Genomic DNA, 23,616 nt, shown 5'->3' on the forward strand with positions numbered 1-23,616 from the left:
TAATAAGATGTGTTATTTAACGCATAAGGGTATCATCATGGTATACTATTTATACAACTTGTTAAATGTTACAATGCATTAGTATCAAGATTATTATTGTTAACTAAAAATAAAACCATATATCAGTGGGTATAGAAAATGATACCCCCCTCCCCTTTAAAATAAGGCTATTTTGTTGCTTTGTAGCCAGCCGTATTTACTAAGAGCAACTTTTTCAACCTTTTTCTCCTTCATCCACTGTGTGGATCAATTTTCATTTGATTAGGATAAATTAAATTAATGTTTTATGCCTTCATCTGATTACTAGAAAAACAACAGGTTTAAAATACAGGCCTGTGGTTCTTCATTTCTTTTTATTAATTCACCATTTGTAAACTGATGTTTACTGTTCATTCTTTAGAAATATCAATAGCATTTGTATTAAAACTATATTCACTGAATGTAATAATAAAAAAAACGTCGATAATAAGTCGATCCCCAGCCCTAATCACTTCATTTGTGAGACATAATGGAATAAGGCTCTCACCAGGTCTTGACAGGTTTGAGCGGAGGAAGAGACGTGACATACTCTCTGTGCTGCCCTCACTGAGCCATCATCATCTTCCTCTGAGACATCTTACTGGGGATGACCGAGACCTTGCTGCTGCTGGGGTTAATAAGAGCGATAAGCAGAGAATAGAGTAAAAAAAACAATGCACTGTAAATAAGCGTCTAAAGCAGCTGAACTACCGTGATGGCAGACTGGGACTCCTGTCTGTTCAGAGAGTCAGCCTCCTTCTCCAGGATGGCCCTGAGGTCCAGGACAGGAGCTGGGCTACAGACACTGAACACATTCAGATTCACAGCCATACCACTCAAGAACATCCTCTGTGAGAGCAGATCGGTCACCTGGCTTTGACTGCAGGCATGGGTTCAGGTGCGGACGAATGAGTGAACAGGGGTGTCAGGAGGAGTCTTCAGCCCTGTCAGGCCACGTCTCTCATCCTACACACATGAACAGTTCATGCATCAGCGAAAATCCTGTCATCTAGCTATTTGAACTAAAACAGTGTTGAATCTAAATACAAAATATAAACTATCATAAGTGTGTTTATTTATTTATGTTTTAAAGAAATTAGTTTTATAAAGTAAGGATGTATTAAACTGAAAGTGACCGCAAAGACATTTGCATTGTTACAAAACGTTCTATTACAAAGTTTTCAACTTCTGTATAAAAAAAAAAAAAAAAAAAAAAAAAAAAAACATGCATCACAGTTTTTACAACTGTTTTCAACACTTTTTGCAGATAATCAGTATATCAGAATGATTTCTGAAAACTGGAAATTTAGCTGCGCATCACAGAAATAAATTACATTTAATCAGCATATTCACACAGAAAAGTTATTTCAAATTGAAATTTCATATTTTCATTTTTTTTTATCAAATAAATGCAGTCTACAAGAATGTTACTACTCTATCTTTACATTTAAAATACATAAATAAATAGGAGTACAGTATATTATATATTAAACAAAAAAATAATATCTTAATATATAAAAAGTAAAGAAACACTAAAAAGTAAAAATGATTTTGAAATAAATTTGAATTAAATATTACTATAGCTGTTGTTTTCTTCTGTTGTTGACGTGATGAGCTCCGGCAGACACTCCACTGAACGAGCTGAACCTGAGGAACAGATCCCGCCCAAACTAGTAAAACTACTGGAACAATAGAAATACCATAATAATTCATTTCTGTTTTGTGATCATCACATGATTTTCAGTGCACTGTGGTACAGAGCTCATTTTGATCAGTGGTTCTGAACTTCTGACTTGAAGTTCCCCCATTTTTTCCAACACAATATTTGAAAGCTACTCTTGCGATCTATAATATTTCCTCTGGTATGTTCTGCTGCAAGGATAGGTGCTTCTCAATAAATCAGAATGTCATGGAAAAGTTCATTTATTTCAGTAATTCAACTCAAATTGTGAAAGTCTTTGGTTCTTTTAGTTGTGATTATTTTGGCTCACATTTAGCAAAAACCCACCAATTCATGATATCAACAAATTAGATTACTTCATAAGACAAATAAAGACATTTAGTGAATGGTTGGCCTTCTGGAAAGTATGTTCATTTACTGTACATGTACTCAATACTTGGTAGAGGCTCCTATTGCTTTAATTACTGCCTCAATTCAGCGTGGTATGGAGGTGATCAGTTTGTGGCTCTGCTGAGGTGGTCTGGAAGCACAGGTTTCTTTGACAGTGGCCTTCAGATCATCTGCATTGTTTGGTCTCTTGTTTCTCATCTTCCTCTTGACAATAGCTCATAGATTCTCTCTGGGGTTCAGGTCTGAGAAGTTTCTGGCCACTCAAGCACACCAACACCATGGTCATTTAACCAACTTTTGGTGGTTTTGGCAGTGTGTGCATGAGCCAAATCCTGCTGGAACATGAAATCAACATCTTCAAAAAGCTGTTTAGTTTTCAAAAAACACAATGGACCAACACTAGCAGATAACATTGCACCCCAAATCATCACAGACTGTGGAAACACTGGACTTCAAGCAACTTGGGCTATGAGCTTCTCCACCCTTCCTCCAGACTCTAGGACCTTGGTTTCCAAATGAAATACAACACTTGCTCTCATCTGAAAACAGGACTTTGTACCACTGGGTAACAGTCCAGTTTTTCTTCTCCTTAGCCCAGGTAAGATGCCTCTTGTTCACTGGTCCATCTCAAAGAGACCACCCAGGGATCTGATAATCCTAAACTCCTGAGTATAAGTGATAGTGAGAGTGCTGCTCTGGTCAAACTCATCTGCAGCGTGAGGAGCTGACCTGCAGGGGACGGGCTCTGGATCACATCAGACAGATTGTATCCACCGCCGGGGCTTCCTCTTAGCCCTCATCTTGGCCTTCTTCAGCAGGCTATCGCAAGACTGAACACAGAGAGCACTCTGAATACAGCTGGACAGTACTTTATATTTATATTATAGTCTTTCAGCAGGTAGATCTCACACCTGGAGTGATCAGCATCACAGCCGCTCTTACGGTCCACAGCCGAGTCCCACTCTCGTCCTCATAGCCGCTGAGATCCGGAGCGTCTGCGTATGGCGTGATGAGACGTCTCTGCATGGCTGGGATCTGTCAGAGGAGTCTGATGTCAGGATCTCTCAGCAGAGCTTCAATGAAGCAGACGAGAGCCATGATTTAGACTTACCATCCTCCTGTACGAATCTGTCAGATCTGCTCAGGATCTCTGACAGACAGAGAGACGGACAGACACATGAGCAACTGCTGTTCAAACATTTGGGGATTTTCTTTTTAATGAATGCTTTTAATCAGCAAGGATGCATTGCATTGAGCAAAAGTGACAGTTAAGCAGTAAATCATCATATCAGAATGATTTCTGAAGATCATGTGACACTGAAGACTGGAGGAATGATGCTGAAAATACAGCTGTGCATCACAGAAATATATTACAGTTTAACACAGAAAACACTTCTTTTAAATTGTAATAATATCAGTTTTTAATGCATTTTTGATTAAATAAATGCAGCCATGGTGAGAAGAGGAAACCTTTTGTTGTGATTCATACCAATAGAACTGTTTTGATAGGGCTTCTCTATTATGGCTAAAATCATAATTCTGATTATTGTGGCTCCTAAAAAACCACAACCTTTCTTATCTTAGTCTTTGTCATGGTCTTAGCACACAGTGTAACTACAGAAAAGTCAAGTTTTAAATAGGAAAAATATAGAAGCTCTTTGGTCATTTTTGAGCGAGATGCTAACAGTCATGCTATCAGATTAAATTATCTATGTTAATCTAAGACAGTGGTTCCCAACCTTTTTCAACTCGCGGCCCACACAACCAAACACATATGTTTGCGCAGCCCACTTCAAAAAAATTAACTGACCCCGCTATTGTTGGGTTAATAACTTAGTACTCAGAAGCTAGATTTTAAACTATATTTATTGAAAAAACTAGGGCTGTGCGATATGGACAAAAAAAAAAAAAAAAAACTATCACGATTTTTTTGATCAATTTTGCAATTGTGCTTTTACAGTCATAAATGCATTCAGGATTAATTTGAAACATATTTCCAAAAGAAAACCAATCAGAGCTTTATCAAAAAGTTGTAACATCTCTAGAACAGACATAAGTCAAAATTATCACTATAGTGAAGATGTAAAAAAATGTATAGACCTGTGGCAAAAAAAAAAAAAAAAAAAAAAAAAAATCCTGTATACAGGGACTTTTTTTTCTTTTTTGCCATGCATTGTTCATAGAGCTCATTAATTGTAGCGGTGCCTCAGGTGTTTGCAGTGTGTATACAGTATGTGTATGCGGTCAGCAGTGAGAGCGCATAAATATAACGCGAAAGCACATTAAAATAATGCACGAGTGCGAATCTATCTGTTCGCAACAGATTTCCTTTGCTCTGTCACAAAACCAGTCGTGCTTGCTCAGAAACACGCTGCTTTGCGAGGAGAGAGTGTGCACACTTAAAACGTGTCTCCTCTCACTTAAACTGCATCCTGTTCACTAACAAATTCACTCTATGCTCATGTGTTAGACATGAATTATTTCGCACGTTTTTATTTCTAGCCTTTTACCGCAGTGAGAACGCTCTGATCCGTCAACATTGGCTCAGAAAAAAGGCGCATCACAGACAGTGTGTGAACCTGGAGTTGGGCATATGCGCACGCTCAAATCGTGATTTTAGGACGTTTTCTTTTAATCGCACAGCCCTAGAAGGGACTGGAAATGAACAGAAAATAATTGGCGGCCCACCTGCAATACCACCACAGGTTGAAAACCACTGATCTAAGATAAAAGTGCTACCGCTAGACACGGGGATCAGATGAATGGATTTGAAAATGTTAAAACTCAACTGTGTAACTCTAGGGGAGTTGGAAAATGATACTGTTTTCAAAAAAGTGGAGTGTTCCTTTAACACGATTATGATTCGGCCACATGACCAGAACTTTATATAACTGATTTATTTAAAGATATTGGTATATATCAAATATATATATATATATATATATATATATATATATATATATATATATATATATATATATATATTCTATAAATTAGGTTGCTTTGACATCTAGATTTTAGAGACATTTAGAGAAAGTTTACAATTCTCAGTACCACAGCAGAATACTAGGGTCACTAACTTTAGTAATAAACATACATACATTAAAAAAAATTCTCAAATTATTGAAAATATTTAAACAGACAGTTAATGAAAAAAAAAATCAAATAAAGCAAAGGACAAATACAATAGAAAAAATATATATACAAATGGAACGAAAAAGCGCTTTAAGTTTTTATTTCAAGTCTAAAGTATTCAATAAACTATTACAGAAATGTAATAACTGAATGTAGCCTAACATAAAACAGCATAGTCTTCCCTTGTTTCTTATTAAAGCTACAAAAGTCCTTCAGTCAAGAGCAGTGAGTGATTTTCTCTCCGTCTTACGTTGGATTGATATTAAGCAGACAGTCAGCAGCAGGACTATTAGGCTGCTGTCACTTTAAGAGCTGCATGGTTCTAATTCACGGTTATGCACGTATTTTCATTTTCAATTGTTTACGGTCAATTACAGAACCAACAATGGTTTATGAGAATAATCACTGCATTTTGACACATTTTGGCATGCACTTGACAGTTTAGGTTTAGTAAAAGTTGACTTCACATATCTGTGTTCTGCTCAGTCTCAGAACATGCAAAGAAAGCCTCATGAGGAACAGCACAATTTATCTTTCGTGCTTTTATATAAAAAATATATTTATATATATAACATATCATTACTGAACACAGATTTTGAGGAATGTTGGTGACCAGACAGCTGAGTATAGCCACTGACTTTCACAGTATAAAAAAGACTATGAAAGTGAACTGGCTACAGTCAACTCAAACAGGTCTGGAATAACTTGAAAAAACTCCAGCAACTCTGCAGCGTTCTTCAGCGTCACTGCACACAGCACATGGACAAAATCAGCTCATCTGGACGTCTGGTTTACACTGCCACATTATGGACTATGCATGTTATATTATATGCAATGGAATAATAACAATAAGTGAAGTGAAAGATAAAAGTTCAATTATTATTACTTTTCCATACTATTCAAAATATCAAGTTGCAGTCGTCTTGGAATATGTCAAACAGTGTGTGTAATATACTACTCTTCAAAAGTTTAGGGTCAGAAAGGTTTTTTTTTTTTTTTTTTTTTTCAACAAGGTTGCATAAATTGATCTACAGTGACAGTAAAGACATTAATAATGATAAAAAAATTATATTTCAAATAAAAATGCTTTCATTTTGAACTTTCTACTCAAATCCTGAAATCAAATTCATATTGTGCAGCAGAACTGTTTCAACATTGATAATAATCAGAAGACATTCACATCAACACAACACTTCCAGTTCAGAGAGACAGCTCGTGTCATTTCAACACACACCATGTATATGAAGATAAGATAATGCACACTTTGTTTCTTACGTGAAACACGCACAAAGAATGCCTTAGATGCTAAATGAAGATAAATAGGGACGGTCAAGCTCTAAAGGACCATAAGAATTAAGGATTTTTAGCAAGAAACTTTAGTTTCAGTCTCACAAAGAAAAGAAAAAAGTCTGAGTTTTACGTTTTCTAGTCATTTGCAACTATCACTTAAGTTAATGAAGTGCCCACAGATGGGCAAAATCCCTCTGAGAATCGGTAATTATCTCTATTTATAATAGTTGAGTTTAGTCAGGGTAGAGAGGTATACAATACCAAAGGTGTTTTTGAACTGAAATGTCACCAAAGCTGCTTTAAAAAATACAGTAGAAACTGCAAAAACATGAAATATTTCATTTTAAAATAATTTACATAATATATTATGTAAAGAAAAACTTTTATTTTGGATGTGATTAATCGTTTGACAGCACTAGATTTATGTCTATAGATATTAAGCTAGATTTAACTAAGAAAATTTGCCTTGGCATTTAGCAGAAATAAATCAAGTTTGGGTTATATATTCAGTTAGTGTTTAATTTCAAATAATGAAAATGTTTGTCTTTAGTTTTTACCCTTAAACTTTTTAACAGTAGTCTATTCATTAATAAACTGGGGCGCCATGATTTGCCTGTCCAATAAAAAATGGAGCAAAGATGTATATTCAGTGCTTCATCAGTGAATATGAATGAATATTTCCCTCCTGATTCAGTAAAACCAGCCTTTTTACTGAAGACAGCGTTATTATATGGACACATATTTTTTCTTCTCCAGACATTAACTGATGGACTGCTGTGGATTATTGTGATGTTTTTATCAGCTGTTTAATTCTGGCGGCACCCATTCACTGCAGAGCATCTACTGGTGAGCAAGTGATGCAACGATTTCCAAATCCATTCCTATTAAGAAACAAACTCATCTACATTTTGGATGGCTCGAGGGTGAGGACATGTTCAGCTAATTTTCTATTTTTCTTCAACTACTTCTTCAACATAACAAACAAACTCTCAGGGGCGGAGGGTTCATTCAGAGAGCATCTCCCCAAGCCCAGTTTTTAGGCGACACCCTGCAGCATCTTCACTGGGTCTTGTCCAGGTTCACTGTCATTACTGGTTTTGGGCTTGTCTGCATCCTCAGGAGTCTTAGCAGGAAGAGAGCTGTACACGTCCAGAGCGGAGCGGTTCTCCAGCCCTAGAGTCTGCAGACTGTGGTTCAGGATCAGAGCGGGGGATGATGGGCCGGGTCCCGTGAACCAGCATCTCACAGGAGTCTGTATAGATGAAGTGAAGCTCTTTCTCCAGCATCTCAGGAGGAACCTTCTCCAGGACCAGCAGATCACAGCCCACCGCCCCTTCTCCTTTCTTCACCTCTCCATCTTCCACACCCTCTTAGCAGTCCTCCAGGAGGAGCGCTTTACAGAAGAAGTCCGACCGCGTGACAGGATGTATTTGTCTCACGTCATGGATGCTGTCCGTCTCATCGGCTTCGGTCAGGAGGCGCAGGAAGTGCTGGGAGAACGTGGACACAGAAGCGGAGGGAACTTCATACAAGCTGAAGAACAGAGAGAAGAAATGATAACACAAGTAGGCTGAAAATATCCTGAAAATTGGAAACAAAATACAGGAACTGAATGATTTTTTTCTTAAAATGTTATTCCATTAATAGTTCTTGAATGCAGTGTTATGTTAGTATAATTGAGATACTATAATAGTTTTTATTTATTTAAAAAAGAAAAATCTTTTTGAATATATATTTTATTGTTTTCATTCATTTTTATTTGAATTTTAGTACATCAAGCTATATTTCTCAATAAATGAGAAATGTTGCTTTGGCATCTAATGTATTTTATTTATAATGTTTTAATGTTTGTTTGTATTTCAGGAAACTTTTTTTATGGTTTCAGTTTCAGTTAACTGTGTTAATCCTGCTTGAAAGGTAGCATTCACCACTGTTGTAGACATAACATAATTGGCTTTTGTAGACTTTTTTTTAAGCAGCAGAGCTACAAAGCTAAAAAGACCAGGTGTAAATGCCCATAGAAAGGTGTTCAAGATGGACTGATCACGCAAACCACATGAGGAGATGGATGGAGATGCATTTCAGACACAACTGAACAAGTGTAAATGCATCTGATAACCACATATATAAATGTGTTTCTCCCCAAGATAATAAAAAGAAAAAGGCAGAGCATGGGATTGAAGTTTTGATTTATATGTGTTTTGCAGCGACACTTTTAGGTCAAGTATATATACAACAGTTTTAACAAACTGGATCAATAAGAACACATAAAGTGACATGTACATAGACTCTGATATAGGCTCTTTCTCAGGGCGATATCGGCCATGAAGACCTGTCTGCTGTACGCCCAGCGAAACGGCTTCACTGACGTGCACACTGAGCGCATGAATGATCAGAGAAAGAAAGCAGGAATATGAATAGAAAAAATAAGGCCTCCTGAATTCTGAAATTGTGTTTTGTTTTATTTATTCTTACTTCTTTTTTTCTGTATTCTCTATATTGTTTTTCTGGATTTTATTGTTAAATTAAATGTTCATGTCTAAGTAATTAAAATCTTGAAATCTTGAAACTGATAGATAAGAGCTTTATTCCTCAGCTGGGATCGTAAATCCTGGCATGTTTTCCTCAAAAACCTTATTTTCTTTGCCACTGAAGAAAGAAGGACATGAAAATTATGAGTTTTTTTTTTTTTTTTTTTTTTTTTTTTATGGCTCTAAGAAATCTATTACATTTTTTCCTGTAATCCATTTGTTTTTTGGTTTTAATATTTCTGCATTTCTTTCAAATTACATACTTTTTATATTACAATTTTAATAATCAGAAATCATGCCTAATCAATTTAATTCAGAATCCAAACTGTATTTATTTAATAATTAATCCTATTTTTACAGATACAAGGATCTTTTTTCCACAGAACTCTGTGTTGGCTGTTGCAATTCTTCTGAAATTATAATTTAATACATATATACTATCAAAAATGGTGGTAATCAAATTAAGATAAACATTAATTTAATTAATCCTGAAATGTAATCTAAAATTAATTCCATTTGCTTTTCTTATAAGTGTAAACTTTTATTTTGGAAGTTTGTAGTAAAGACATTAAAGAGTATATGCTACAACAATAGTTTTCTCACACAAAAAGCTGATGAAGTGACTTTCAGATCAGCTCTGGAGATGAAGTTCATGTGTTAATATCCTCATACCATGAGACGGCAGATGCTAAAAACACCATGAGTGAGCAACAAGTGTACTTTACTCACACATGCAGACTTCACGTTTAAATAGTCTTTCTGCACTATTCACAGATGCTAAAGAATAACACAGTTTGATTAAATGTACTGCCCTACTTTTGATTTAATCATCCAAAATATGCCAAATTCCATGACATTCCACATTATACAGCAAATTCTATTTTTATGACTGGATTCCAAAACTCTGTCTACATTCTGCACATCACAGAAAATATTAAGTCAGACTATACAAAAAACAAACTAACAAAAAAAAGGAGTAGTGAACCTTTGGTGAAAAAAATATGCCACATGATTAGAGGGACCAGGGTTTGTTCAAACCCCTTATGAGCAATAGTATAAATGATGGTGTTCGGTAAGGCAGGCATTTAATAAACAGATGGAGTGACAAGCTGTAAAGATACTCTGGCATATTACCAGACATTTAGGCATACGTGCTTGGCAGACCAAATGCCAGCATCAAATTAAGAATCTTTTATTATAGAAAAACATGTGTTTATATATAAATATATGAAAGCACACTTGTATTTATGCTGTGAAAATGCTAAATCGTTAAGCATGACTAAATCCAACTTGGACCCCTTCCACTAACAGGGCTGCTCCAGCTGATAGCCTTTTACAAGGCACGTACAGATCCACAAGACTGAACATCTTGATTAGACAGACTTTATAACCAGATAGCTGGAAATCATGTGTATTATGGGGGAAAAACATCAGCAATAAAAATGAAACACTATTCAGAAACTTTATAAGTAGCTTAAATGGTTAAGCTCCTACCTGTCAGATTGCTACCACTTCATTTGTGTAAATGAAAATCTGCCTGACCCAACAAAATATGGTGTGCCACAAGGCTCGGTCTCAGGCCCTTTGTTATTCTTGTACTTTCAGTGATAATATAAGGAAACACAGCATTAGATTTAACTGTGATGTACACCACAAACATATTTATACTTATTCCAGTTCAGATGAAAGATTTCCATGATGGCAAAAAGTCACTTCAATGTGCTAAATTGTGATTAACATAAGCACATTTGATCAAATTATTTTAGAAACAAGCTTTTACAGCTACAGAGAAAAGTTAGAAATTCTGATTTAAGTAGCTATATTCATATAACTGTGAGACTGATGGGGTGTTCACTTGAGCACTGATGTTCCCCTGTGAATATTATGACAGCATCTTCACTTGACTGTCAAGAAATAGACTCTCCCTCTCAGTAAAAGAACAGATATTTTTAAAACAAGCAGTGTGACGATCCCTCATGAGCATTTTTTAGGAAGAAACAGGTATCAGATCAGTTGATTATGGGAACAGCTTAATGATCCTAGCTTATCTTCAAGGTATTCTTGAGCAATATTTTGATCCTATTACTGTTTCTGATTTGTATGTTTAATTATGAAACTGAAGTTTATATCAGTGTCGCATATAACTCACCCTTCCAGCTTCATCTAGAGCCAAAATCACCAGCTTCTCTCCTCCACCATCATGCAGGAGCGGAGTATCAATACGATGATCCAAACTACCACCACTCAACAGAACTTTCTTCAGGTCTAGCTGCCTGGAGAACAACACAAGGACAGTGTTAGCAGCAGCTTTGTCTTCAACCAAAGCTGTGAATTGAAAAATTATAATACTGCATTAAACATTTGCGAATAAAGCACTATTTCCATTTCATGTGTTCAAGAGAACAAAATCATCACTTCCTAGGGAATTGGCAGTGTGTCAGTAATAAAGTGTTTCAGCTACATTCACAGCTGCAGCTTCTCAGTGACTTCATAGTGGTGCAACTCACATCATTCACAGTCGAGGAATTAGTGAAGGAGACAGAGCAGAGCTTGAATATCAGCACGGGATTGCACTCGGTATTGTGCATAATTCTACTATTTCATGCAAAATTCCACTCTTACAATGCCTGTGCTTTTACGTCTTGCCAGTTTAACTATTCCAGCAACTTTAAGCAATTTAAGTGCAAAAAGACACGAAAGAGACTCAATACAGTACTTGCACGCTTTATTATAGGGTCACTGCTACGGTCCAAAAACAGAGGGGAATGAAAGCTGAATAACTTATGCTGCCTTAACCCTTTTAGTAAGCCTAAAACTGACATTTCCTGTAAACTTGTTCCTCAAATCTGATTGGTTGATTAGGATGTTGTTCCAGGATCATCAAGGATGTCGATCAAGGAACGTGTTGTACTTGGTGAAATCACATTCACCCTCTTATAGACTGTTTTCAGTGCACCCACACCTAAAGCACACGCACATAAAGTCACCTCTGAAACCGAGTGCGACTACAGAATTGAGTTGTCTTACACCTTATTGCATGTAAACAGTCACATACATACAAAATTCAGTAAATGTAAACCGGTGAGAAGCAAAACACGTGTGTAACAGTGCATAAATAAACCTGCTGCTGTCTGTGTCATTACAGTTATTTTACAGTTGAGTTCAGTTTCAGCAGTAATTCTGTACCTAAATATTAGTGTTAGACCTACCTGGAAAATGTAAAAGTACTGTAAATTTCCTTTGTATCTTGTTTTTTTTTTTTTTTTTTGCTTGTGCTATTGCTTGTATTTTAAGTATTGGTTCTTATTTGATCACTTACTGTTTACAGTCCTGCCACCACAGCTGGAAAAATGAAATGCAGAAGAAATGACAAACAAACATTGTCATGTTATCTAGCATTTGGATGTCTGACACAATTCTGAGAGACGACGAAATTAAACCAAAGAACTTTGATGACAGACTTTGGCTCAGGCATTTCAGAATGACTAAAACAATATTTTAGATGATGTGCAATGAGATCAGTTTTCTGGTTAGACTGAACAAAGTAGATCAGACTCGACTCAAGTCAAGATAATGACTCAAGTCTCCTACATGTGACTCCAATCACTTGGATGCCAGTTTCTTGCACTGATAATCTCTCACTGTCAGCAGGTAAATATCTCCCTTTTCGGTCACGCACAGAGTGATGGTCACATTCCGTGGTGCAGAGCGGACACCTGTCGAGGAACCGTCACGCACTTCTCTCCATCGGGCTCCAGCAGGTAACCTGAATGTATCACAATGGTTGGACCACAAGTTTTCATATGGGAAGAGGCAAATGAAGCAGACGCTCTGATGAAATTGCATGAAGAGGATTTGCAAAACACCTGAGAGACTTTAGATCAGTTAAACAACCTGTTAGTTTGTATGTGATAAACAGATCTGGGTGCTTGAGCAGCTTACCAAGCTAGCCACCATTCAATCCTACGGTATACACTGCATCTCGAGTCCAAAGAACAGTGTGGAACCTGCCATCTGCTACACCAATCACCGACCCCCCTTACAGGGACTTAGAGGTGACCTGTGGTCAATTGAAATTAACACAAAAACTGAGATTACCTACAGTTCAAGGTACAGATGCCTCAAACTTTCTGCAAACAAAAAATATTCGTCAAAAAAGCAATGTTCGGTTTTGGAAGAAACAGTATTGGATTGCTGTAATCATTCACAGCAAGGTTAAACTACAGAACAACATGTAAACATGTATTTAATGTATTTAATGTATGTCATGAAACCAAGTTATTACAGAACACAAGACTTCAGCAATAAATTGGAGTAGAGGTGCCAGTCCCAGCTGATGGTGAGCGTTGAGCCCAGAGGTGTAGACGTACTTCCTGGGACAGGAAGACCGAGTGGTACTTACACAACACCACCTTAACAGACACAAAAACACAACAATCGTACCATCATCATTCAAGATTATGTGCTAGCTCATGGATATTGTTGCCTTACCAGTATTTGCATGCTAAACCACACTTAGGTAGCACAAACACACTTTTCCAGCCAAACATTTCAAAAGTATAATCATGTTAGGTTCAAAAAGATAAAACAATAATAATAGCACTTTTAAAACTCAAAACCAAGATTGGTGTGATCGAACTGAGGTCAAAGGCTACATGACAATTATTATTTTATATTATTTTTTTGGCTCAGTAAGTCCATCTTTTTTAGCCCAATGCTGCATTTATTTGATCAAAAATACAGTAAAAACAGCAAAATTGTGAAATAATATTACAATTTATAATAACCTTTTACTATGAGAATATATACATTACACTGTAATTTATTTCTGTGATGCTCCGCTGTATTTCCAGCATCATTCCTCCAGTCTTCAGGGTCACATGATCTTCAGAAATCATGAAAATATGATGATTTACTGCTCAAGAAACATCTCTGACAGAAACATTTGTGTGTGTGTGTGTGTGTGTGTGTGCAAAATGTGCTTAATTTTGAGGATAAATTCTTTGATGAATAGAAAGTTTTCTATTCTATGAAGTTTTATTTGAAATAGTAAAGTTTTATAACATTATAAATGTCTTTACTGTCATTGTTCATTAACTGCATCACTGCTTAATAAAATGATACATTTCTTGCAAAAAGAAAGAAAGAAAGAAAATATTCTTACTGACCTCAAACCTTTAAATAGTAATGTTAGTGGATCAGCAGAAAGAAACTAACCCATAAATGTATTTTTTAGGACTTCATCTTAAGATTCTGTGTTACCCAGAAAGTCATTAAACATTTGATCAAGATCATTAAGTTTACTTGAGAGATAAAATCATACACACAAACACACTACTCAGTCACTGAGTGATTTGGCTGCTTTAGATTTAGACACAAGCTTCGAGACACGCTGGTCAAGTCACTGAAAAACACCAAAGCAAGAGGCATCAGCAAAACGAAAGAGAGCCCCCCAAAATATCTCTTTATCAGAACCGGTTTCACTCTTCAGGGCCATTTTTGCAAAGACATCTAACACAACAACATTTAGGCATCTTTGGTGTAGCAAATACTTTAGAGGCCACTTTAAATATGCTATCATTGGTTGATTAAGAAATGAGACTTGGACAGAATGACTGCAGGCCAGAAACAACCAGCTGCGTTCTGCTCATCACAAGGGCTTGACTTTGACAGCCCTGCCCTTTCTCTGCAAAGCATGCCAGCTCTGGATCGGCTCGGAGTCGAGGGCTGCCAAGGTCAACATCATCACTAATTTAACACTCTCTTTAAGGCTGAAACTGTAGCAAGAGATGTTCTGTAAAGCGTCCAAACAGCGCTGACGGGCTGCCATACGCATGCATTCGCAGCGCTTATTTAATCTGCTGCTGTTCTCCCTGAATGAATATTTTAATATTTAACTGAAAGCATCTGCAGAACAGCGTGGCGTGACACAATGCACTCTCTGTCCGTGTAAGGGGGCATTGGAGAGCCCATGAAAGCGTCAGGAAACAAGATCCGGCATCACAATGAGCATTGTAGAATTAAAGGCCTGCCCTGCACTTCAGAAATTAATTAGCCGAATGCAAGTACACACACCGACTGAACAATGAAAAATTAAATGCATTGCTGAAGTGTCTTCTCAAGGGTAAGATGCATCTCTATAAGCTTTCCATCATCCTGAACGGCTGACAGATTTGGCTTAATACACTCATTTTGATCACCCCTTAACAACTCGGGGCTACTCTTTCCAAAAACGCCCAAATCCCAAGGGAAAGGCTGACAATGGGATCATGCAATGCTACAGGATCACATTTCCCACCCACATATGAGCGCATGTTGGTTATCCATCCAAAATGCAAATGAGTCCCCACTATGACCACGGAAAAATGGAAACTTATACAGCGTTAAAGCATGACGTTGACATCTTTCAGGGTCAGGTAAGCCAAAGCAGTTCCAACACAAGAACATCGTTTTCATCCTGGAGGGCATTCTCAAGAACAATTTACAAAGAGGTCCCAGTTCCTGGGATGGTTTGCAGGGACCCTTGGAGATGTTTGTTTTGAAGGAGGTTCCCTGTGGGTCCTCTGTTTTTACCCTCCTCTCTTGATGTCACACGTAACCCTGGGGAGTTTTAGGCCCCGCTTGCTCACACAAACCTCTGGGAATTGCACTGCAGATGAGGATTTCATAACACTATGTGCATGATCAGCAGAAATTAATCCAAATAAATGTTAAATGAAGAAAGTTAGTAGTGACCACATTAAAAATATTATCAACAAAAGCTTTTGAAGATGAAAACCTGCAGTAAAAAAAATAAAAAATTAACTATTCTCCAAGTTAGTAGCATTTATTAGATCTGTGTGGTTATTTTATTCGTTATGGGACTTTTTCTAATATGTTTTTTTTTTCCTGTAATTATATATTTTTTATATTTGCGGTTTCTTTGTATTTTTTGAAAATGTACAGCATGTTGTTGGTACACTTAGAAATTCATTTTGATTGAAGTCAAGGCTGTAACTTTGTCTTGAACGTGGTTAAATAAAGAAGTAGAATAGCGAGTAAATAGTGAGGGATAATATAGCAAGTAATCAGTTTGAACTTTTTGTAAATAATATTTTAAACACCTGTACTTTTATTGGTATGACTAATAGGTCAAAAATGCAAAACATTTATTGTTTTGTCACATTCATTTAGGAATTACATGAATCATGTAAATGATAACAGAACGACCATATTTAAAAATCAAGTAGCCTAAGTTTTATCCCTGGATATTACTGCTGGTTGTTCAACATTTCTACATTAAAACAGTTGTCAAATATAAAATGATTTGCACCTTCAATCTTACATCGCTTTCTTTCAAGGTTAAAAATGATGCTCTGTGCTGGAGGTCTCGCTCTGCTCCTGTAAACGGTAAACCCCGCCCACTTTCATTTGATTGGTCATCTTAATCGTTTTGACATTGACGATTGCTGTCAGACCGCTCAGGCACACCAGACTGAACATGATACTTTTAAACCTTTTTGTCATCCTAACAACAAACAAAGCACCGTGTAATGTAGTGCAGCGGAGCAGAGCAAGAATTTCAATTATTGGGGGGGACTTGCTCCCCTCAATATCTATGGTGGCTCACTACATGAGCTGTGCGGTCCTTAATGGTGAGGTCTAGGGCCAAAAGACCCTCCTTGTCCTGGATGGACAGTGCTTCACCACGCTAGGACACAAACATATAAACAATCACACAAACCAATAAACCAATGGAATGGGGAGGAGAAGATAAAGCTGTTCTGCTGACTCACGTTTCACAGTCCACTGGGTTTCAAGATCTGCAGCACAGTAGTTCTCAACAGTGACTGACTCGTGTATCGACCAGGCCAGTTACTCAGGCAGTAATTATGCTTGCTGAAAGTCTCTTTGCATCCCGAAAGCAATCGCTAAGCTAAGTGGTCTGTGGACGGCTGAGGATCAAAAAATATTCATCCAATCATATCCCTATGGTCAGAGGGCTACGATAGACTGTCTGACCCGTTCGCACAGACGTTATACTTCATCAGCGCGCTCTATTGCGTGATTACAGACCAAGCGAGAATGGAAGGCTTTATTATAATATTATGTGCTTTGTACTGTAATGTTTGCTCACCGCTAAATGAAAAGTGATGTAAACTGACAGTGCTGCACTCAACCCTGTAACGAGGCCGTCTCTCATCTTGTCACTGGTTAGCCTCTCTGTGGGCGTTCATGTGTTTTGGAGGAGGCGTGGCTTTGGAGAGTGATTTGAAGGGAAGGTGGGATCTTATGCATGGTATTGCCACTCTGAAATCACCTACTGTACTCTACCTTTAATCAGGAATTATTTGCTCATTTGGAGACCACTAACCCATATATACATATATATATATTTTATATAAGTGAAGTGTGTGGTTCCTGTGCCTCTAGCAGCACCAACATAATTCCCAATTTAATTTTGCGATTTTGTGCGCGTCATTTAACTTTTTTTTTAATAACAGCATTTATTTAAAATATTAATCTTTTGAAATGTATTTACTGTCACTTCTGATCAATAAAAGTAAAAACTGTTTTCAACACTGATAATAATCAGAAATGTTCCTTGAGCAGTAAATGATCATATTATTCTGATTTCTGAAGACTGGAGGAATGATGCTGAAAATACAGCTGAACATCACAGAAATAAATCACTGTGCATTAACATATTCACATATAAAACAGTTATTTCAAAAAATAAGAATATTTCACAGTATTACTGTTTTTATTGTATTTCCGATCAAATAATCCAGCCTTGGTGGGCAGAAGAGACTTCTTTCAAACCTTTGGCCAGTGGTGTATATCAATGGCCATCAGTCACCCTTCTCTCTAAACATTATATTGGCAATGGTCAATGAAAAACTCACAGGAGCCTCACCTCGGTGAGCCCCATGAGGCAGTGATTTGTCCATATAAAGCGCTGCGATGCAGTGTGGTCCACCCAGACTCCTTGTCCTTCGCCAGCATGTCTGCATGTTTGTTGTCCAGGAGCCACTGAAGCAGGTCACACTTCCCAGAGAGGCCACGAGGTGCAGAGCCGTGTGTCCAAACTCGTCCCGCAGGGAGGATGCATTGTGACAGTGGACAGACAGGAAGCCCTGCAGACGGCACCCCGAACTAGGGTGTGAAGGCGAAGCCTGTCCTTTCAAGAGTCCATCAACTTTGAGGGGAAAGGCTCCTTCCACCAAAAACGCTCCTCTGTTTAAGCCTCCATAATTGCAAGAGGTGCCTGGAAAGAAAGCAAGACACATTAATATCAACTTCACTACACAACATTCCTACCAAAATGGCAATTAAACAACAAAATTTACCCGATCAAACAAAGTGCTTCTGTTGTGTCTTTATTCATGACTAGACTAGGCTAAAAATGTAAATAAAGCACTCAGATTAGCTCTAATTTAATCATACAAAAATGATCAGTAACATAATTGGATGTTTCTTTAATAATGGACACTTTGTAGACTTCTTCTTGAAATAAACCAAAAAATAAACAAGCCGAGAGAGAGAGAGAGAGATAAAGCATCAGTTTTAGATGATTGAATGTTCAAGCCAGTTTTTATGTTACCTTCAAAAATCAAAAAAGGTGAGATACATGTTATTTAATTCAATGCTAAATATGGCTACACCTTTCAGTCTGAATGCATCAGTTTCTGGATTCTGGATCAGTTTATCTAAAATTAAAAACTTTAAACGAATTATGCTCAACTAATTGAGCAGATAATTAGTTGAAAGCGTTTGTTTACATCTCTCCCACTGGATGTGATGTGAGTCAGGGACATAACACTGACACTCAAGCTAAACTCACTGATCAAGCTGTAATATCTAGAGGAAATAATCGAATCATGATGACACGAGTGAATATATAATGAGTGAGATCTGTAATGAAGTCTGTACTGTTGAGTGACTGACACATCGTGTTTCTGAACCATAGTGGGCTGAACTGTGTTCTCAAGCTCTGCCGGATTAATATCGCTCCCTCACCTGACGCTAGATGAACGAAAAGGTAATGTTTGTGTTTTCCCCAACGCGGCAGATCCACAGAAACATCTTTAAAGCTGATGTTTTTGCAGTTAATATGTTGCAGCAGAGACAGTCGGTTAAGTAATGCTGGAACGGGGAGACGCACGAGTAAAACGAATTCTGATTGGTCAATCAGACAATCATCCTCACATTTCATTGGACAGTTCGATTTGCAGACTAGTATCGTTATTTGTCATGGGACGGCTCGGCGAGTAAAAATAAATATTTCACAGTTTGCGCTTGTGACACAAACATACGTCTAATTTTAATGAAAGCACTCAAGTTAGTTATGATAATCGCAGAAGGCTTGTTTGATGGACTCCGCTGTAAGCCGGTTGCTAGTGTCATGACGAGTTGGTAAGGGAGTCCCGTCTCTTGCGTCAGCGCAGTGCGGATGGGGCTTACGAGGCATACCTTACACATGAGTCACATGACGGATAGATAGATAGATAGATAGATAGATAGATAGATAGATAGATAGATAGATAGATAGATAGATAGATAGATAGATAGATAGATAGATAGATAGATAGATAGATAGATAGATAGATAGATAGCTTGTGTTAATGCAATGTCAACAATGGAGAATCCAAGTGGAATCTTTAAGTTTGTAAACGAACGTGGAAAATATTTTGTATGCCTGGTTGTAAAAAGGAAATATATTTTAGTTTACTCTTGCAGGAACAATTATATATATATATATATATATATATATATATATATATATATATATATATATATATATATATATATATATATATATATATATACACACACACACTCTTACACAGAGTGAAACATCATCATTCGTATACCTTTATTAAATACCTAATAGAAGTTTGTCCTTATGTGGTTTATCGGTTGTGTCATGTTTATAATGTTTTATAGCAAGAATGTGTTACTACTTGTTTATTTACCTGAACATTCCCGTAAATATATTCCCGTATATATATATATACACACACACACTTACACAGAGTGAAACATCATCATTCGTATACCTTTATTAAATACCTAATAGAAGTTTGTCCTTATGTGGTTTATCGGTTGTGTCATGTTTATAATGTTTTATAGCAAGAATGTGTTACTACTTGTTTATTTACCTGAACATTCCCGTAAAAGAATGTGTCATTAGGAAAACTGGACAACTGTGCTGGATCTGTGTGTGTCGTGTGTGGTCCTCGACGCCCCCCGCATGATCAGAATGGTAGAGTCCGGTGAACAGCGCTCAGCGTGGATCGAGCGACCGGTGGGGGTGGGGGGAACCATTCACAGCGAGCAGCGCGAGCAGCGCGAGGATGGACAGTGAGATGCCCGTGACATGCCGAGCCAAAGACACGACTAATCACACATTTATGGGTTCGTGGATCTACAGTGTCTTTTTTAAATATCAGGAACTTTAACAGAACGGACTTTATTTTATTTTTTTGACAAGATTTGATCAAAGGATTGGACACTACTTTTTGGAAAAACTAATTTTTGTGTTCGGGACTTGAGAAAGAAGTGACGGAATCAGAATAAACGCTTCTCGGATATTTTGCTTTCTGTTGTCACCGGAAGCTTAGAGTCCAAGGAGGAATCCTGAATGAAAGAACAAAGAAGAAGATGTGAGAGTTTGTGTGAAACAGCCGTTTGAGAAGCGCGAGCACGTTCCTTTTATCTCTGTGGAGAAAAACAATTTCCGCCGTTTGATTTATATCGCTTCAGAATGTCCGATGTTGTATTACTGCATTTGCTTCAACTTCAGAGAAAACAAAAGAACATGTGTAACCTGATTCTCTGTGTTTTACTCTTCCTGACGTGTCCCTGCTCGACAGTTTCTTCATGTCCTGCCCAGTGTTTGTGCGATGCCACGGTGGTGAACTGTGTCAGCCAAAACTTGAGCTCAGTCCTACAGCCCCTTCCAGAAAACATCACCGTGCTTAACATTAGTGGGAACGATATAAGGAAACTGAACAATGAATCTTTCCCCAGGCCGCTGGAACATTTAACACACCTTTATGTGTCTGGAAGCCAAGTGGAGGAATTAGACTCCACGGTGTTTAAAAACTTGCCAAGTCTGCGTTTACTTGACCTCAGCAACAACAGGATTTCACAGTTCAGCGTTGAGGCTTTACCTCAAGACAACAAGATTGAGGTTCTAAACCTCAGCAAATCCTTACGCAATCACTCCTACATCGGCGAGTTTGCAGATCTTTTCAATCACAGCCTGCCCAAAGTTTCTCATCTCGATTTATCCAGTAATGACCTGGTGCTCCTTCCAGAAGGCATATTCACAGGTTTGTTGGACCTCACTGTTTTGGATTTGAGGAACAACTCCATTGTTACATTCAGTAATAATACATTTTTGAATCAGGCACTTAAAGAGTTGGACTTACGAGACAATGCATTGAAAGTCCTGCCCAACGTGACCCTAGAGAAGCTCAGTTCGTTCCCTGATTTGCGAGTCAGACTCGCAGGAAACCCCTGGCGCTGTGATTGCAATATTGAGGAAATGTTGATTTGGTTGGCCAAACATGAGTTTGTGGTAGACATATTAAACCTAACCTGTTCTGACCCGGCAGAATTAAAAAATGTCCCACTTTCACACCTGGAACAATCACAGCTCTCGTGCTGGAGTAACGCAGGAGATGCGATGAACCGTGCGCTGGAGCCCTCCTATGTGTTCTTGGGGATGGTTCTTGCCCTCATTGGGGTCATCTTCCTTCTGGTCCTTTACCTTAACAGGAAAGGGATCAAGAAATGGATCTACAATATCCGTGACGCGTGCAGAGATCATATGGAGGGATACCATTACAGATATGAGATCAACTCTGACCCACAGCTGGCCAACCTCAGCCTCAACTCCGATGTGTGAAGAGACACATTTGGAGAACTGGCTTGTACAACTAGCATGCAATGATCGGACGCTAGCTTTGCATGAATACATATATAACTCTAGAGGTTTGCAGTGACATGCATTCTTTTTCGTCAGATAGGACTATAACTGGATTCTGTAAGCATCCACCCTGTTATGCTCGCTGCAGGCTCACTCATATATGCTGGTGTGTTGCTATAATGTTGTTAATGTTAACGCATGAATCAAGAACATCAAGTGCATACGTGACGAAAATTCATATTTCCCATTTTTATAAAAGCACAATGCATGGGACTGTGGAGGGAGTCTGTTGTTTTCTGATGAAATTTGAAATTACAGAGTAACCCATCCTTTTGCAAAATAACAGAACAAACTGTAATGTTATTTTTTTATAACATAGTTAATTTTTTTCTGCAAAAAAACTATTTAAACTGCGATGCATGTTTTTATCTATTTTTTCATTGATGTAAAATGATGGCAATATCCACTTTTTTATGATGAGTTATTGGTTTACATTTGTTGGCTGGACATAGATCTCTCTTTTCTCGGGGATGCCCTGTTGAATTAAAGGTCTTGCACTGATCTTTTCTCTCCAGTCCAGTGATTTTACATTCAGAAATTATAATTACAAGAGACGAGAGATGTTTTATATGTGTATAATAATTTTAGTAATTTTCTTAATGATTGCTACTGATACAGACACTTTTTTAAATTAAAAATCAGAACTTGAATTGCTGCCTTTTAACATAATTAATCATTGGAGTACTACAGTTACAGCACAACGTGCATCATGCATATTTGATCAATTAAATAACTAATACCTTTAAACTAAGTATCAAGTTTTTAAAACTGAATATCTATCTCACACACACCTGGTATCACACTCTGAAGAACAGTATGAATTTATTTTTCAAAGCTGTTTGTCATCCTTCAGGCCGTGAGGATAGACCACGGTAAAACAGGACCTACACCTACTCAAAGATTTGTATAACATTCAACAACATCTGTTCATTTTAAAAAGGCAGTCGCAGAGACATCCATGCACCATCAGTCATGACTGATCATTTCCAGAAACAGATTTAATAGCCAGCATTTAGTAGCTTGTTATCTATGATGTTTATGATTAAGAAACGCTGAAATCCAAATGGGCTTCTTAATGCATATCTCCTCGTCTCGTCTGAGCGTGTTATTCCAAAGAAAAGCAATTTCTCTTCATCATTTTTATTAAAGTGCAATCATTTTGCCATCTCTTTCAGCTGACGTCACATTTCCCTCCCATTTAAACCACCTTAACACCGAAAATGATCCTTGTTTTGTCTGCTGTAGAGTTATAGTGATTTGTGTTTGAACCATATTCGAGGTTTGGATGTCATGACTTGATCTTTGACGAGGTCAATGGAGTTTACTATACATTATTAATTTAGCATTCAAGGAAAGTATCAGTATGTGCATTACTTGGGATTTGTTCTTGGCATCTCTGTCAGGCATGTACACATCCTCCAGAAAAAGGTAGGTAAAGATAATCTGGTTCACTTCTGAGAGTAAATACTTGAAACCACCAGACCAAAGCAATCAGCATCATGTGTCGACCAAGTCTTCACGTCTGTGTACGTGCACAGTATGTTTCTGGCCTGGTGTGTTTGCTTTATGATCTCATGTTTGTGTCTGGTTTATTC

General features: G+C 37.5%; 2 protein-coding genes across 5 annotated transcripts; one reads left to right on the plus strand and one right to left on the minus strand.

Moving 5' to 3' along the window:
* Positions 1-5,301: 5,301 nt before the first annotated feature.
* On the minus strand, positions 5,302-19,720 carry LOC113060070 (uncharacterized). Of its 4 annotated transcripts, XR_003278184.1 has the most exons (6): positions 19,045-19,718; positions 17,942-18,292; positions 13,331-13,457; positions 12,688-13,105; positions 11,195-11,318; positions 5,302-8,047 (listed from the first exon to the last, which is right to left on the minus strand). XR_003278184.1 is itself a non-coding variant. In XM_026228887.1 (3 exons), the coding sequence occupies exons 1-3, from the start codon at positions 19,238-19,240 to the stop codon at positions 13,344-13,346; spliced, it is 672 nt and encodes a 223-aa protein (XP_026084672.1). In that variant the 5' UTR covers positions 19,241-19,707; the 3' UTR covers positions 11,325-13,343. The 4 variants fall into 4 exon arrangements, 1 of the variants encoding a protein (XP_026084672.1); XR_003278185.1 differs by having other exon boundaries at positions 5,302-8,004; positions 12,688-13,457; positions 19,045-19,720; XR_003278183.1 differs by lacking the exons at positions 5,302-8,047; positions 11,195-11,318 and having other exon boundaries at positions 11,325-12,811; positions 12,988-13,457; positions 17,931-18,292; positions 19,045-19,707.
* Positions 19,721-20,329: 609 nt separating this feature from the next.
* LOC113060071 (trophoblast glycoprotein-like) lies at positions 20,330-22,523 on the plus strand. The gene has a single exon (XM_026228888.1). The coding sequence runs from the start codon at positions 20,792-20,794 to the stop codon at positions 21,938-21,940; it is 1,149 nt and encodes a 382-aa protein (XP_026084673.1). The 5' UTR covers positions 20,330-20,791; the 3' UTR covers positions 21,941-22,523.
* Positions 22,524-23,616: the final 1,093 nt, after the last annotated feature.

Source organism: Carassius auratus, chromosome 41, assembly GCF_003368295.1.
Source record: "Carassius auratus strain Wakin chromosome 41, ASM336829v1, whole genome shotgun sequence".
Classification (NCBI taxonomy): Eukaryota; Metazoa; Chordata; class Actinopteri; order Cypriniformes; family Cyprinidae; genus Carassius; species Carassius auratus.